Genomic DNA, 13495 nt, shown 5'->3' with positions numbered 1-13495 from the left:
TTGAATACCAATGAAGAGTACTGGTTATAACGCAGTTCCCAATCTTGAAACTCTTACATCTCCTGCTAAAGGTAAGCAAAGTAAAATATATTTAAAAAGTAATATCACAGCTGCAGCCACGTGTTTGATCCTGTAGTTTTTACTTATAGATTTTTTCGACTTTGACTCTTTATCCTCTGGTATCTTGCAGCTCTGTCTGACTCACACATGGAGGACAAACGGCTGTGAAACTTTAGAAAAAGCTGCAAAATCTAAATATTGAGATCATCTTCCACTGGAGGGGTTTTTGTCTTCTGACTCACCTTTCCCAACGTCCTCTCAGTGGTGACAGTGAAACAAAGAAACTGACTCAGAGGCTGTTTGACATTTAATTCTCTGCAGGTTTGATGGTACATTCAAAGGTTTTAGCTTCTGAACACACCTTGATGTTTTTTTTTTACAACGATATAGAAAAAAAAAAACATGTCACTGACAAAAAAAAGACCAAAAACAAGACAGATTTCTCTACGAGGAATCCAGAACGATACGTCCACCGGCTGAGGTGAAGGACGGACTCTGTACAACAATGGAAACGTGGAGCTCTAACAAAACATCTGCACGGTTTCTATCTGTTTCCCAAAACTAATATGTTTATCTATAATGTTACACGAGTCTGTAGACGGGAGGGAAAAGCAGCTAGAGGTGTTACAGGTGGAGCTGACGTGGTGGATGTCGCCCTCATGTGGTTAAATAAAGGTAGTAATGTTTTCAGATGCTCTGAGAAATTTGGGAGGAGAAGCAGGTCCAGCCTGACGTCCGATTGGTCTACAGAAACCTGTTCATGAGGATCCAGCCTCCTGAAATGGACCGCAGCTATTGTTCCCTGCTGAGATGCTAAAAGATTGAAAACATAAAGATGTTCTTCCCTGTGAGCGTTCAGCTGGTGATTTGCAGGACAAAAGACGTCAAAGGTTAAAATCAGGCTAATTTTTTCCATCAGTATCCAGCTTTTACTTTGTCAAAACGTTCTGTAAACTCTGTTTTTTAAGGGTGTTGTATCAATAAAGTTGTCTTAAAACAGTTTTTATACTTTCAACCAGGACTGTAGTCAAGATCATGTCAGGAGAGAGTGGGACGAGTCCAAATGCTTGAGACCAAAAACATTTTAAACAAAAACAGTCAAACCATCCAAGAGACGTTTGAAGTTCACTGTCGACGTCCTTACAGGGTTGAAAATGAAAGTTTTTAGGCAGTTTCAGGGAGGCTTCTTGTCCAAATCACCAAATGAACGCTCACTGAGTCGCACACAGAAATCTAATCTCTAATCTCTGGCTAATATCTCCATTGCTGAGGCGTCTTCAAGTGTTTTGAATCGTTCTGCTGGCTGAGTTATAGTTCAGGATTAAAGAGAATGTAGCTTATTGCAGGTTACATTAAAACAACAGAAATCCAAAGGGAGTCTGGTAGATAAAGGGGTGTTAGAGGATCCATGCAGCTAGGGTTAGTTATGTAGGTAGTACAGGCGAGTGTTGTTCACGTGTAAAATCATGGTTATATTATTTACATCAGTTTTTACTGCATCAACTTCCACTTAATCTCTTTTATCTTCTTCAGTTCGTTTCTTCATCAGTCTTTTTCCAACACAAGTCCAAAATGTCTTTTAGAAAAAACAGTTTTTTGTGTTTTTCTTCTCCAATTGTTTTTTTTTTCTTCTTCTTCATGGTTTTGAGTTCGCAGGCGTGATGCGTTTCAGAGGTGCCAGAAAAGTGGGAAATTCCAACTTCCAGCTCAGTAATCTGCGACAGGATGCCCCCTCAGAGCTGAAAGTTCACGTTGGTAATTTAGGAATCGTCCGGCCTCGTTGTGACGCCACTAGAAGTGCTCTCGACTTCTGATTTTTTAAAGGTTGTCTCTGTAAATGTAACATGTCCTTTGACCTCTGACCTCACACTCCATCCCTTCATCTCCCTCCATCATACCATCGTCTCTGAGCTCGACCCTTTCCCGGTGAAGAAGTCCCAGAAGTTGGCGGCCGGTGACGGTTTGCTCTCCTCCTGCGGCGTCTGTCTCACCCAGATGCTGCTCTCGGTCGACCCGGTCAGACTGGAGCAGCTGCCGCTGGCGCTGCCTCCGCCTCCGCCCAGGGTGAAGCTCAGCGCCGAGCTCAGCGTGCCCCTGCGGTCCTGGGAGTCCGAGTCCTGGCTGTGCAGCCTGGAGAAGGAGGAGGGCTGGGCCAGGCTGAGCAGGTTGTGGTGGGAGTGGAACTGACGCATGTGGCGGATGGATTTACCTGGAGGGATGTCACCTGGAGGAGGAAAAGTTCAAAGCCACAGTTTTATCTTTTCTTTCTGCATCTTTTCTCTTTATTTTGTCCTTTTCAATCACTTTTAAAAGGAAGATTATCTTTGAAAACTTTCTAAAAAACTGGAAAAACTTTTAAAAAGTATCATGGTGAGTTAAGTGAAGGTCAAAATGATAAAGAGCTGTTCATATAGCAGCATTTAATTGTTAAAAGCAGCATTTAATGTTAATTTTTTAATGCACTTTCTCTCTGTCACAGCTAGGTGGTGCTGTCGTCACGTAGATACATACTCCATACATGTAGACAGTTTGTCTTCAAGCTGAACAGATGAAATATTTGGTGGAACAAAAAGATTCAGCCTGGTGGAAAACATTGTTTCAGTGTTTCCTGACTGTCGGATAAAGGATGCTGCTCTTTGAAAATCAACTTCTCTTCCTTCATCGTGCGACTTGTTTGCTTTGGAAAGAACAGCCTGCTGTTATAATGCAGTCCAGAAAGTTTCCCTTTAAAATCTCATCCCAAATATCTCAACTTAATAAATACTAAAGTCCTGTGGCACAAAATGTTTTACTCATTTTGTTTCTTGTTAAAATTTTGATCTCCATATGATCTAAGAGCTCGGTGGCGTTTGTTTACTTGTTTTATTTATGAACTTTTCTTCGTTTACAAATTGTAAAATGATCAATTTGCTTTAAAAAAAAAATGTTTTCTTCCAGGTGGGTTTGAATTTCTCCATGCACTCTAAAAATATGTAAAAAAAAAGATTTTAAAAAATGATCCTGACAAAAATAAAGGATTTTTTACCTTCCAAAACTCTCACAGAAAAGAAGAAAGAAAGAAAAGAAGAAAGAAAGAAAAGAAGAAGGAGGAAGGAAGGAAAGAAAGAAAGAAAAAGGAAGAAACAAAAGAAAGAAAGAAAGAAAGAAAGACAGGAGGGAGGGAGGTGCTCAAAACATGTGATGTGACACCATTAAATTCGTACCGTATCTGACTTCCTGTCTCTTCCTGTTCTGGTTCAGTTTGAGCACGTTGAGGAAGACCTCGCTGGTCAGGCTTCCCTCGCCGCCGCTGCCGTCCGGAGGGAACAGCGGCGACGGCGGCTCCAGAGGAGACAAACTCCCGCTGGAGGCTCCCACAGAGTCCAGAGACGCTCCCGTGTCCCGACGACCCCCCGACTCGCTGCTGCTCTCCACCGTCAGATGACTGCCGCTGTGGAGAAGACAAACACCTGATGTCACAGCGATCCAGTCGGTGATACTGATGGGGCTTTTTCACAGACTGGTTGCCGTGGGTTACCTGAGTTTCCTCCGCAGCAGGTAGTCGATGATGTCGGGGTCGGTCTGGATCAGACTCATCAGGACCTCCTGCTGCAGCTCTGCAGAAACCTGGAGGGCCACGAGCGAAGAGTTATACGAGCTTAAGTCTTCTGTATTTATAATTTGGACACACATTGACGTGTGGACACGCGACCGTACCGTGAAGAGCCTCTTGTAGTTCTGTATGAGCACCAGGGTGACGCTGATGATGGCCGTGCTGTCCTCGATGCCCATGGCGAAGATGTGAGGACTCGAGTCTGACCCTCGTTCCCTCTGCAGCAGGTTGGGCCCAAAGATCACCGCCAGGTTGGCCGCCGTCATCTTGTTCCCGGGGATCTGGATGGAAGAGGAAGTGATGAAGAAAGAAAATGCATGAATTGACCCGTTTAAGATGTTGCATGAGAGAAATTTAAGTCACAACATATTTTAAAATGTAATTATTCCGTGTTTTATTTAATCTTTCCTGTGTTTTTGTGAAAAACTGGGCAATTTTTCCACATTAAGATCCTAAAACTCCTTTGAAACTTGTTTTGTTTATTTAGATTACAAGCTACAAACTGTTGAAAAGATTGACGAGTATTAATGTTCCACATCGGAAGTTTCCCTTGTTATAAACTATTGATAACAAACTGTGTAAACTTCACATTGCTGACCATTTATAGAAACACTGTTTTGTATTTTTCAACTGCTTATTGGGACCTCGACCTGCTGAAAATCTGCTTTCTGTGCATAAAAAATACAACAAAACCCATGTTGTGTTTTTCGCTCCGACAGTGTGCATGTTTTCTCACAACTGCTTGTATTCTAGTTTCAAATTGCCCGATAATTTCCCGTTGGGTCGAGCTATCAATCAGCTGGCTTTGTTTGGGCTGAGAGCTGGGAACTCGCCATCAACAGATTAAATAAAGAACGTTAGAAACTGGTGCAGCAGAAGCAAAGACGCGCTCGTGTTTAACACCCAATATGGGTAGAAGTCTTAAAAGATGCTGGATCCTACAATTCCCACAATGCAACACAAGATATTCCAGTTGTTGATACTCCACCTCCTCGTCGTTGGTCCCTATGCTGTCCTGGGCGAAGCTCTGCACGGTGTGTAACAGGCTGAGGAGCCTCAGCAGGGTGTCGCAGTTACAGGGAGGCAGCAGGTAGAGGAGGTGCTGCAGGTACTGAAGCTGGTCGGCTCCCCTCAGCACTGCAGGAGGCGCAGAGAGGAGTCAGTGCAGGTACAGGTGATGCTGATGTTTGGTCATCGTGTGTGTGTTGTGTGTGCGCTTACGGTTGGCGTGCAGGAAGGCGGGGTACAGCTCTCGGGGCAGCAGAGGATCAGGCATGTCTCTGAGGAACTCTTTGAGCAGCGCCGCCACGTCGTGGACGCTGTGCTCCTCGTCCAGCTGGACGTCCACGCCCATGTCGAAGTCCTCCATCAGCTGAGGAGCACACACACACACATACACACCAAGAGGTCAATAAGGGGTCGCTTTACCCCAATGGACACGATTTCTCCAAAACAGGAAATCAGACATCATCAGCTCTTCACTTGAAGATTATTTTTAAATTCCAGTGAAAACACGTCCCCGATGTGTTGATCTGGAGTTTTTCCAGACAAACTGAAGGATGATTTGTTCCTTTACTGAAGTGGGGTTTTGATTACAGGACGTTTACTCACAGTGGAGTGTTTTCACAGTGTGGTACGAGTGCTTTTACTGAAGTAAAGCGTCTGAATGCTCCTGACACGAACAATATTTAATTCAGCTGTATAGACGAAGTGGGCCAACGTGAAGTGTCCTCACCTGTCTCACTCTCTTCTTAGAGCTGCCAACTCGGAAAATTCCCACAGTCTGAAGACCTGAGGACACAAAATGGAGGACAAACAGTCGTTAACAGAACTTTATCTACATTGACAAGAGCACTTCAGTCTGGACATTCAAATGGATGCACCCAAACCTGGACTTCTTATGGAAGAATGAAAGACAAAAAAAACTCAGAATTGGGATTTTTTTTTCAAAATTTCTGGACTTAAAAAAAAAAAAAAAAAAACTTTTCACAAACTTATTTCTTAACTGTTTTTCTCAATAAATTTACTTTTTTCCCCCAAAAAATATTTTTTTCCTCAAAAAAAAAGTTTTTTCAAAATTTTAACTTTTTTTCTCAAAATGTTGTTTTTTTTCTGAAGAATTAAAACAAAGAAAAAAGTTACAATTGTTTTTTTCTTCAATTTTCTGACTTTTCCCTCAGAATTCTAACTTTGTCTCTGTATTTAATTTGAGAAAAAAGAAAATCAGAAAATTGCAAAAAAATACTCACAATTCAGACTTTTTTCCCTCAAACTTTAATCTGAGAAAAGTATTTTTTTAAAGTCACAATTGTGATTTTTTTTTTTTTAAAAGTGTAAAAAATTTCCCATTTTTTTTAAAATTCCTAAATTCAATCAGAATCAAAGACAAAAATAATAACTCATAATTCAGTTTTTTTTATTTAAAAAAAATATATTTTACTCTGAATTTTTTTTTTATTCTGAGGGTTTTTTTGTCCTTCTGAGAAAAAAGTAAAAGAAAAAAAAAAAAAAAAAAAAAAATGGCACGAGTGAACTTCGGCCCGTTTACTCACCTTGGTTCTCGATGTGACTGCAGCACCTCTCCAGCACCCGGGGCACCTGTCTGTAGATGGGGTTGAGGCTGAGCTTGGTCTGGGTCCTCCCCTCCGACGAGCCGCCCGCCGCCTTCTTCAGCTCCAGCTCGGCCGGGTGGGAGAGCTGCAGCGCCTCCAGCAGGCGAGACTGACTCTCTACAAGGTCGGAGATGGAGTCCACGGACAGACCGCCCTGCAGAGAAAGGAGTTACTGCTTACTTTTCAATTTAAGAGTTTACTTATAAAAACATATAGTCAGCTTATACACACGATTTGTTAAAGATTAAATCAGAGACTGAACAGGGAAGAAAAACAGAGACAAGCAGGAGAAAATGGAAACATTTTTTAGATGGATGTCAGGAGACGAGGCCAGAAGAGCTGACGAGTCAATTGTTATCACTCAATCTGACATCGCTGTCAAATAAATATCTGAGCAGCTGAATACCACAGGACTATAAATCCCTAGACTATGAGCTGCAGATGGTTTCTGGAGGAATGTCAATTCCTCCAGAAACCACTTCAGCCCAGAGACCACAAGAGCACAGAAATTAGAGGGTATTCACTCGATCTGTGATGTGTAGTGTGGTGTGGTGTGCAGAAAGTTAAAAAATCTGTATATTTTCTGTGTTTTTCTGCAATCACACTCAACATTTTTGTCACTTTTCATATGTGAAGTATGCAGGACATACTTCACATAAAAGCTGCTGGAGACAGTTTAGGTAACCTTAACAACCTCCATCAATCTCCTCTCCAGTCCGAGTGGAGGAGGTCCAGCCTGCTTCAGGGTACAGAGTCACTGCTGTAATCATTTAAAATGTCCAAGTGTTCCTCTTCTCCTCCACGATTCATCTTGTTCCAGCCATTAATTTCAACCTTTACTCCCACTGTGTATCTATCTGTCACTGCCCAGGACACGACGCAGTGACAACGCCACCGCAGAGCTGCAGCCTCATCCGTCAGACTGCAGCCGAGTGTGTGTGTGTGTGTGTGTGTGTCAGATATGTAAACACTGAGCTGCTACAGTCCAGACGGTTGTAAGAGGATGAGTCAGACTCCCATTTAGATTGAGATGGATGGGAAAACTTGTTTTTTTTAGCCAATGAACCACTTATAACCCCAGTTAACTATCACTGTTGGGAAATATCTGTCAGTGTGATGAATAAAACATAAATCTAACCTTTTTCCTCAAAATTTTAACTTTTTTCCTCAAAATTGAATCAAACTCCCATTTAGATTGAGACAGATGGGAAAACCTGTTTTTTGGGGAAATATCTGTCAGTATGATGCAAAAACATAAATCTAACTTTTTTCCTCAAAATTGTAACTTTTTTACCCCAAAAATGTGACTTTTATTCCCCAAAATTAACTTTTTTTCTCAAAAATGTAACTTTTTCCCACAAAAGTTTAACTTTTTTTTCTCAAAATTTAACTTTTTTCCTCAAAATTTTAACTTTTTTTCTCAAAAATTTAACTTTTTTCCTCAAAATTGTAACTTTTTTTCTCAAAATTTAACTTTTTTCCTCGAAATTTTAACTTTTTTTCTCAAAATTATTTTTTTCCCTCAAAAATGTAACTTTTTTTCTCAACAAATTTACTTAAAATTGTAACTTTTTTTCTCAACAAATTTACTTAAAATTGTAACTTTCTTTTCCTCAAAATTGAGTCAGACTCCCATTTAGATTGAGAAAGATGGGAAAACTTGTTCTTTTGGGGAAACATCTGTCGGTATGATGCAAAAACATAAATCTAACTTTTTTCCTCAAAATTTTAACTTTTTTTTCTCAAAAATTAAATTTTTTTCCTCAAAATTTTAACTTTTTTCCTCAAAATTGAATCAAACTCCCATTTAGATTGAGACAGATGGGAAAACTTGTTTTGGGGGGAAATATCTGTCAGTATGATGCAAAAAAAAATCTAACTTTTTTCCTCAAAATTGTAACTTTTTTACCCCAAAAATGTGACTTTTATTCCCCAAAATTAACTTTTTTTCTCAAAAATTTTACTTTTTTCCTCAAAATTGTAACTTTATTCCCTCAAAATTGAGTCAAACTCCCATTTAGATTGAGAAAGATGGGAAAATTTGTTTTTTTTTTTGGGAACTTCTCTGTCAGTATGATGCAAAAACACAAATCTAATTTTTCCTCAAAATTGTAACTTTTTTCCCCCAAAAATTTGACTTTTATTCCCCAAAAATTAACTTTTTTTCTCAAAGAATTTACGTTTTTTTCTCAAAAAAATTACTTTTTTCTCAAAAAATCTACTTTTTTTCTAAAAATGTTAACTTTCTTTTCCTCAAAATTGAGTCAGACTCCCATTTAGATTGAGAACGATGGGAAAACTTGTTTTTAGCATGTGACTTTGAATAAAGACATTGTCGGGCTGTGTCAACTTTTGATGGGCAAGAGAAAAACCCCAAAAGACAAAATCCATGATTGTCATTTCTCAACTTTGTAAACATTTTATAGACTACATAATTAAAGGATCAATCAGTAATGAAGATAATAATTGTTTGCAGCCAGTCAATATTATTTCTGCCTCAGTTGTTTGCAGTGTTTACTTCAGTGACTGATTCTTAGGAGCTGCACTGATAGCTGGTTCAGGTTCAATTACTGTCCTCCTGTGGCTGTGATGATACTCATTACAGGCTTAACATAACAACTGTTTCCAGACCAGCGTGGAGAGGATTACAGGGTGTGACGGCCTCAAGCACAGAGGGCTCACACACATGAAAACACACACGCGCGCGCACACACACAGATTACCAACACAGCATTTTTCGTACAAACACACACGACTGTGGAAACAAACTGAAGGATTCGCTGTGAAAATGTTTACAGCCGGAGATGCAGGCAGAGATTAGTGAGCCGCACTGTGGAGGACGTCATTACAGGACATACACACACACACACTCACTATTCTCACCACAGGTAACACTAAACCTGGCATAAACACACACCTGTCCTGCCAGTTTTCACTTTACCATCAGAACTTTTCTCCCCTTGATGCACAGATTCAAATCTCTCACACATGGAAGCACCCAAAAACAAAACAACCGCTGATGATTAAATGTGGAATTTAGCAAAAAACAAGGAGGAGAAATAAGATAAATGAAGATTGTTCCTCAAGATAAGTAAGTTGTTCCTCACCCTTCTCTGTCGGCCACTGTTATCCAGAAACGTAGGCGACAACGGTTTGTTCTGGTTCTCAAAAATTGGCGCCGGTGCCACCGAGTTAGCAGAAGGCGAGCCGGGACCTCCTCCTGTGATCGACGAGGAGCTGACCAGCGGCTTGTTCCCATTGAAGAAGAACTGCCTCTTCTCGGCCCTGAAGCGCAGGACGCTGGCCTCCAGGTCCAGGCAGTCTCGCCTGCTCTCCTTCAGGGCATCCTGCCGCCGCTTGTAGGCCCGGTCGTTGGCGATGACCTGGGAGAGGGGGATCCCGAACGCCTTTGGGGCCGATTCTGACGGAGGAGAGGAAGGGACAGGAGTTATTTCATGTTTGCTTGTTAGCACCTTCCTTAAAGCTTACCGTTTTTCTTCCCAGCCGATGCAGGAAAAAGCTCTGATAAACCGGTTATACGCTACATGCCTAGCACCAAACAGCTGATAGACCAATTTAGCAACTAGCTGGTTAACACAAGTACATCAGCAAAAAAAAAAAAACTATTAGACGTAGATCCCTCAAAAACACGGGGACCACTTGGTGATGCCTCGGCCTGCTCAGTCGTCCTTCCTGGATCCACATTTTTCACTTATATTTTATACAATCTGCTTGTATCGGATATTCTGTCAATAAAGTTTGTTTACTTTGCTGTTGTTGATGTTCTGTTCTACACACGCAACATCTAATGCATGACTGCCCATCCTGGGAAGAAATAAAACTGACTTGACTTTGCTGGTGTTATTGCTGGGTGTCCTTCACAGCAGTTCTCTGGAAACTGTGCAGAAATCTGTCCGGCATTGGCAGAAAAATGTGTGCAGTATCAGTCTGGCTCAATTTGACAGTCCACAGAGTCATCATTGCAAATGTTTGCCTGATATGGTGAAGTGGCTCCAACTCCCCCAAAGAATTAAAAAAAACCCACTTATTTGGTGTTATAAAAACTGTGCACGATGCTGATGCTTATTCGCCTTCTGCAAATCTTTTTTTTTTTTTACGAGATCTTGAAGATGCACTGTTGACATATGTGAGGAAAGATAATGGAAAAAACAGATGGGAAAGTTGTCAGTATTAGTATTGAATGTTAAATATTTCTTAAATGTGTCTGGTGTCAGCTCTGTAGGAGAGAAATATCACATCTGTAATGGAAATAGCAAATATTTTCCCTCTCTCCTCAGTCGAACTGAATCTTCATGTGGACGGTAAAAGGTTTAAAAAATAGCACTAATCAGACTGAGCTCTTCTTCTCCAATAAAAACAGTTTTGCAGATTAATTAATTTATTCTGTACACACTGATGTTGTAAATCAGTGTTTGGAGCTGAACTGGACTGAGTCTTGTTGTATTTACAGAACACATTCCTCTCTGCTGATCCGTCTGAACTCCAAACAGGAAGAAGTTTCAACTTTCATCTTCAGGGCGAGACTCCTTTTGTTCACAGAGCAATAACGAACACAATGTACCAGCGGTTCTGGACAATGTTGGTCAGGATTACCATTAACACTTCTGTCTTTTATCCATTAGTCTTTCTGCTGTTATATTTTGTGTTTTTAGACATTTTCTGTGTGTGAATAAATTGTGTTTGTTTTGAAAATGGTCATTTTGAGTTGAATTGAAAAATAAAAGACGGCAACCCCTACATCAGGTCTTGCTTACTTCTGCTTCAAACTATGACGCGCTACCCACCCCTCTAGTGTCAGTTTTGCTCAAAATAAAGCTTGCTGACAAACAGTTTGCTTATTAGGACTTTTGAATTGTTCAACATCAAAAGGTCGTGGCTTGGTTAGGTTTAGGCACAAAAATACAGGTACGGAGTAAAAAAGGATTTTTCGGGTGGAAAGAAATGTCTTATGTGAAACCAATTTTTTCTTCTTGTAAAACAAAGAAAAAAATCAAGCGAGAAAAAAAATGTCATCTGTGAAATCATGTGAAACAAATTCCAGGAGCAAAAAAATTATCCTGTTATCTCGGGAAAACAAAGTTTCGTTATCTCGAGATCTCGAGAAAATTATCCCGTTATCTCGGAAAAACGGTAGTTGTTATTTTGAGATAATAACTTGAGATCTCGAGAAAACAAATGAAATTAACTCGTTATCACAGGAAAACGGAGGAAATAAAATGTACGAATGCATGGCCCTTTAGGGCTTCCGTAAAAAACAAACAACAAAAAAACTGTTTTCTTTTGTGTAACCGAGTGGAAAAAAATTGTCAGGAGACAAAACATTTTTTTCATCTGTGAAAACGTGAAAAAAAAAAATAATAATTCATTTGCGAAACCAAATGGAAAAAAAAGTCAGGAGAAAAATCTTTTACGAGATTTTTGTGTGTGAAATAAAAAAAAAAATGTTTTCATCAGTGAAAACATTTCAGGAGAATTTTCTTTCATGTGTGAAACTAAATGAAAAAAAAGGTCAGGAGAGAAAACAAAAATTACCATTTTTGAAACAGTGAAATTTTTTTTTTTTTCATGCATGAAACCAAGTAAAAAAAAAATAAAATAAAATCCATCTGTGAAACCAAGTGATTTTTCCCCCTGAATTTTGTTCTTGTGTAAAAAACGAGTGAAAAAAAAATTTTCGGGAGAGAAAACATTTTTTCATTTGTGAAAATGTGAAAAAAATTTCAGGAGAATTTATTTTCATGTGCGAAACCAAGCGGGAAAACACGCAGATTATGACAGAGAAAGCTGATAACGCTAATTTAAGAGTCATGTCTGATATGGTGAAATGAAACCTTGTTAACTTCTGAATGCAGTGATCTCACATAGGAGAGAGATTAGACGTTGAAGTAGACAAGTGGTATAAGAATAGACAGAGTGGATGGAGAGAGCAGGTAAGAGCGGGATCAACCGGTAATCCTGTTAGAGCAGCCACAGCCAGAAACCAGACATCACACTCAGACTGATACAGGCTTAATTCAACACCCATGTTAACAGGCGGCAGGCAACACAAGCGAGGCCGCTGTCATCACATGAGTTTGATGGTCAGCACCTCGGCTAAAAATGCAAATCCTTCGCTCTGCTACGTCACACGACCACAGTGGTGGCGCACTGAGATCCAGTAAGAGGGTTGACTTGACGGCATTAGGAATAACAACAACAAAAGCAATGGCTTCGTTTAAGGCAGTGGTTCTCAGAGCTGCTGCTTGGATACTTTTTAATCAGTTGCTTCTCCCATGACTGTAAAATGATCAGTATGATATCTACAAGGCACTGGATGCTTTTTTTTTTTTTTTTTTTTTGCAAAAGAAAACAACGTATCATCTGCAAAAGTTCACACACCGCTGACTGAATCTCAAAAGTTTGTGAAATTACAACAAACTAAGACTCTTCGGATGCCCAATCCTGCCAGAAAAATAAAAACATTCAATGATTGATATATCTAAAAGACACTGGACGTTTCCTTTCTTTGCAAGAGAAAACAACGTATCATCTGCAAAAGTTCACACACTGCTGACTGAAAAGTTTGTGGAGTCGGGCCTAGGGCTGGCTGGTTAGCATGCTAACTTCGGTAGACATCTCTGCAACACAGTACATAGATGTCACACAGCCACTATTTTTTGAAAATTCAAATTCTGCCCATATTTTTGGAATCGGCCCTTTAAAAGAAAAAAAAATAATGCAGATTTTTTCAGTATCAAAAAAATCAAGAAAAATGATCTTTTAACAAAATTTGAATCTAGTTGTGACATCTCACAGAAGCGTCTTTATAGAAACAATAATTATCCGTTGCCTCTGAATAAGGATCACCTCAAACAACATTTGGGAGGATGATGAGCCGTCCAACGACCGGCACATCCTGCCAACCCTGAGTGGAAAGCGATTGTTACCTAAAATACATCCACGTACAGTGATGTTAGAAAAGGCCAGTGAGGCATTAGCGCTCACTCTGCATGTGTCAATCACATGCATCAAACAGGAAACACTGGGCAGCTTAATCAAGGTGGAGTCCTTACACGCCAACGTTTGCAGCATCGTGACAACACACAGTGTAGTCTGAATGAAGACACATGGACAACTAACACACACACACGTGCACAGTCACACTTGGTAAGAAATGTCCCAAGCAGGTCAGACTGCCATGGCAGGCTGGCAGGATGCCACGTAAAGCCTT

General features: G+C 40.2%; 1 protein-coding gene across 2 annotated transcripts in view; it reads right to left on the bottom strand.

The window, feature by feature from the left end:
- Positions 1-354: 354 nt before the first annotated feature.
- The window catches only part of arhgap36 (Rho GTPase activating protein 36), a 56940-nt gene continuing 43799 nt past the window's right edge, over positions 355-13495 (bottom strand). For both annotated transcript variants that reach the window (XM_084343578.1, XM_084343579.1), the window contains exons 4-12: positions 9372-9685; positions 6205-6418; positions 5388-5443; positions 4874-5024; positions 4641-4789; positions 3757-3933; positions 3578-3666; positions 3264-3490; positions 355-2284 (exon numbers count right to left, since the gene is read on the bottom strand). In XM_084343578.1, coding sequence (XP_084199704.1) covers positions 1953-2284; positions 3264-3490; positions 3578-3666; positions 3757-3933; positions 4641-4789; positions 4874-5024; positions 5388-5443; positions 6205-6418; positions 9372-9685 — 1709 coding nt within the window. In that variant the 3' untranslated portion in view covers positions 355-1952. The remainder of the gene's footprint in view (positions 2285-3263; positions 3491-3577; positions 3667-3756; positions 3934-4640; positions 4790-4873; positions 5025-5387; positions 5444-6204; positions 6419-9371; positions 9686-13495) is intronic.

Source organism: Pagrus pagrus, assembly GCF_965226575.1.
Source record: "Pagrus pagrus genome assembly, chromosome: 22".
Classification (NCBI taxonomy): Eukaryota; Metazoa; Chordata; class Actinopteri; order Spariformes; family Sparidae; genus Pagrus; species Pagrus pagrus.
Note: the sequence above shows the minus strand (reverse complement) of the source record. Positions and strands in the feature narration are given on the sequence as shown.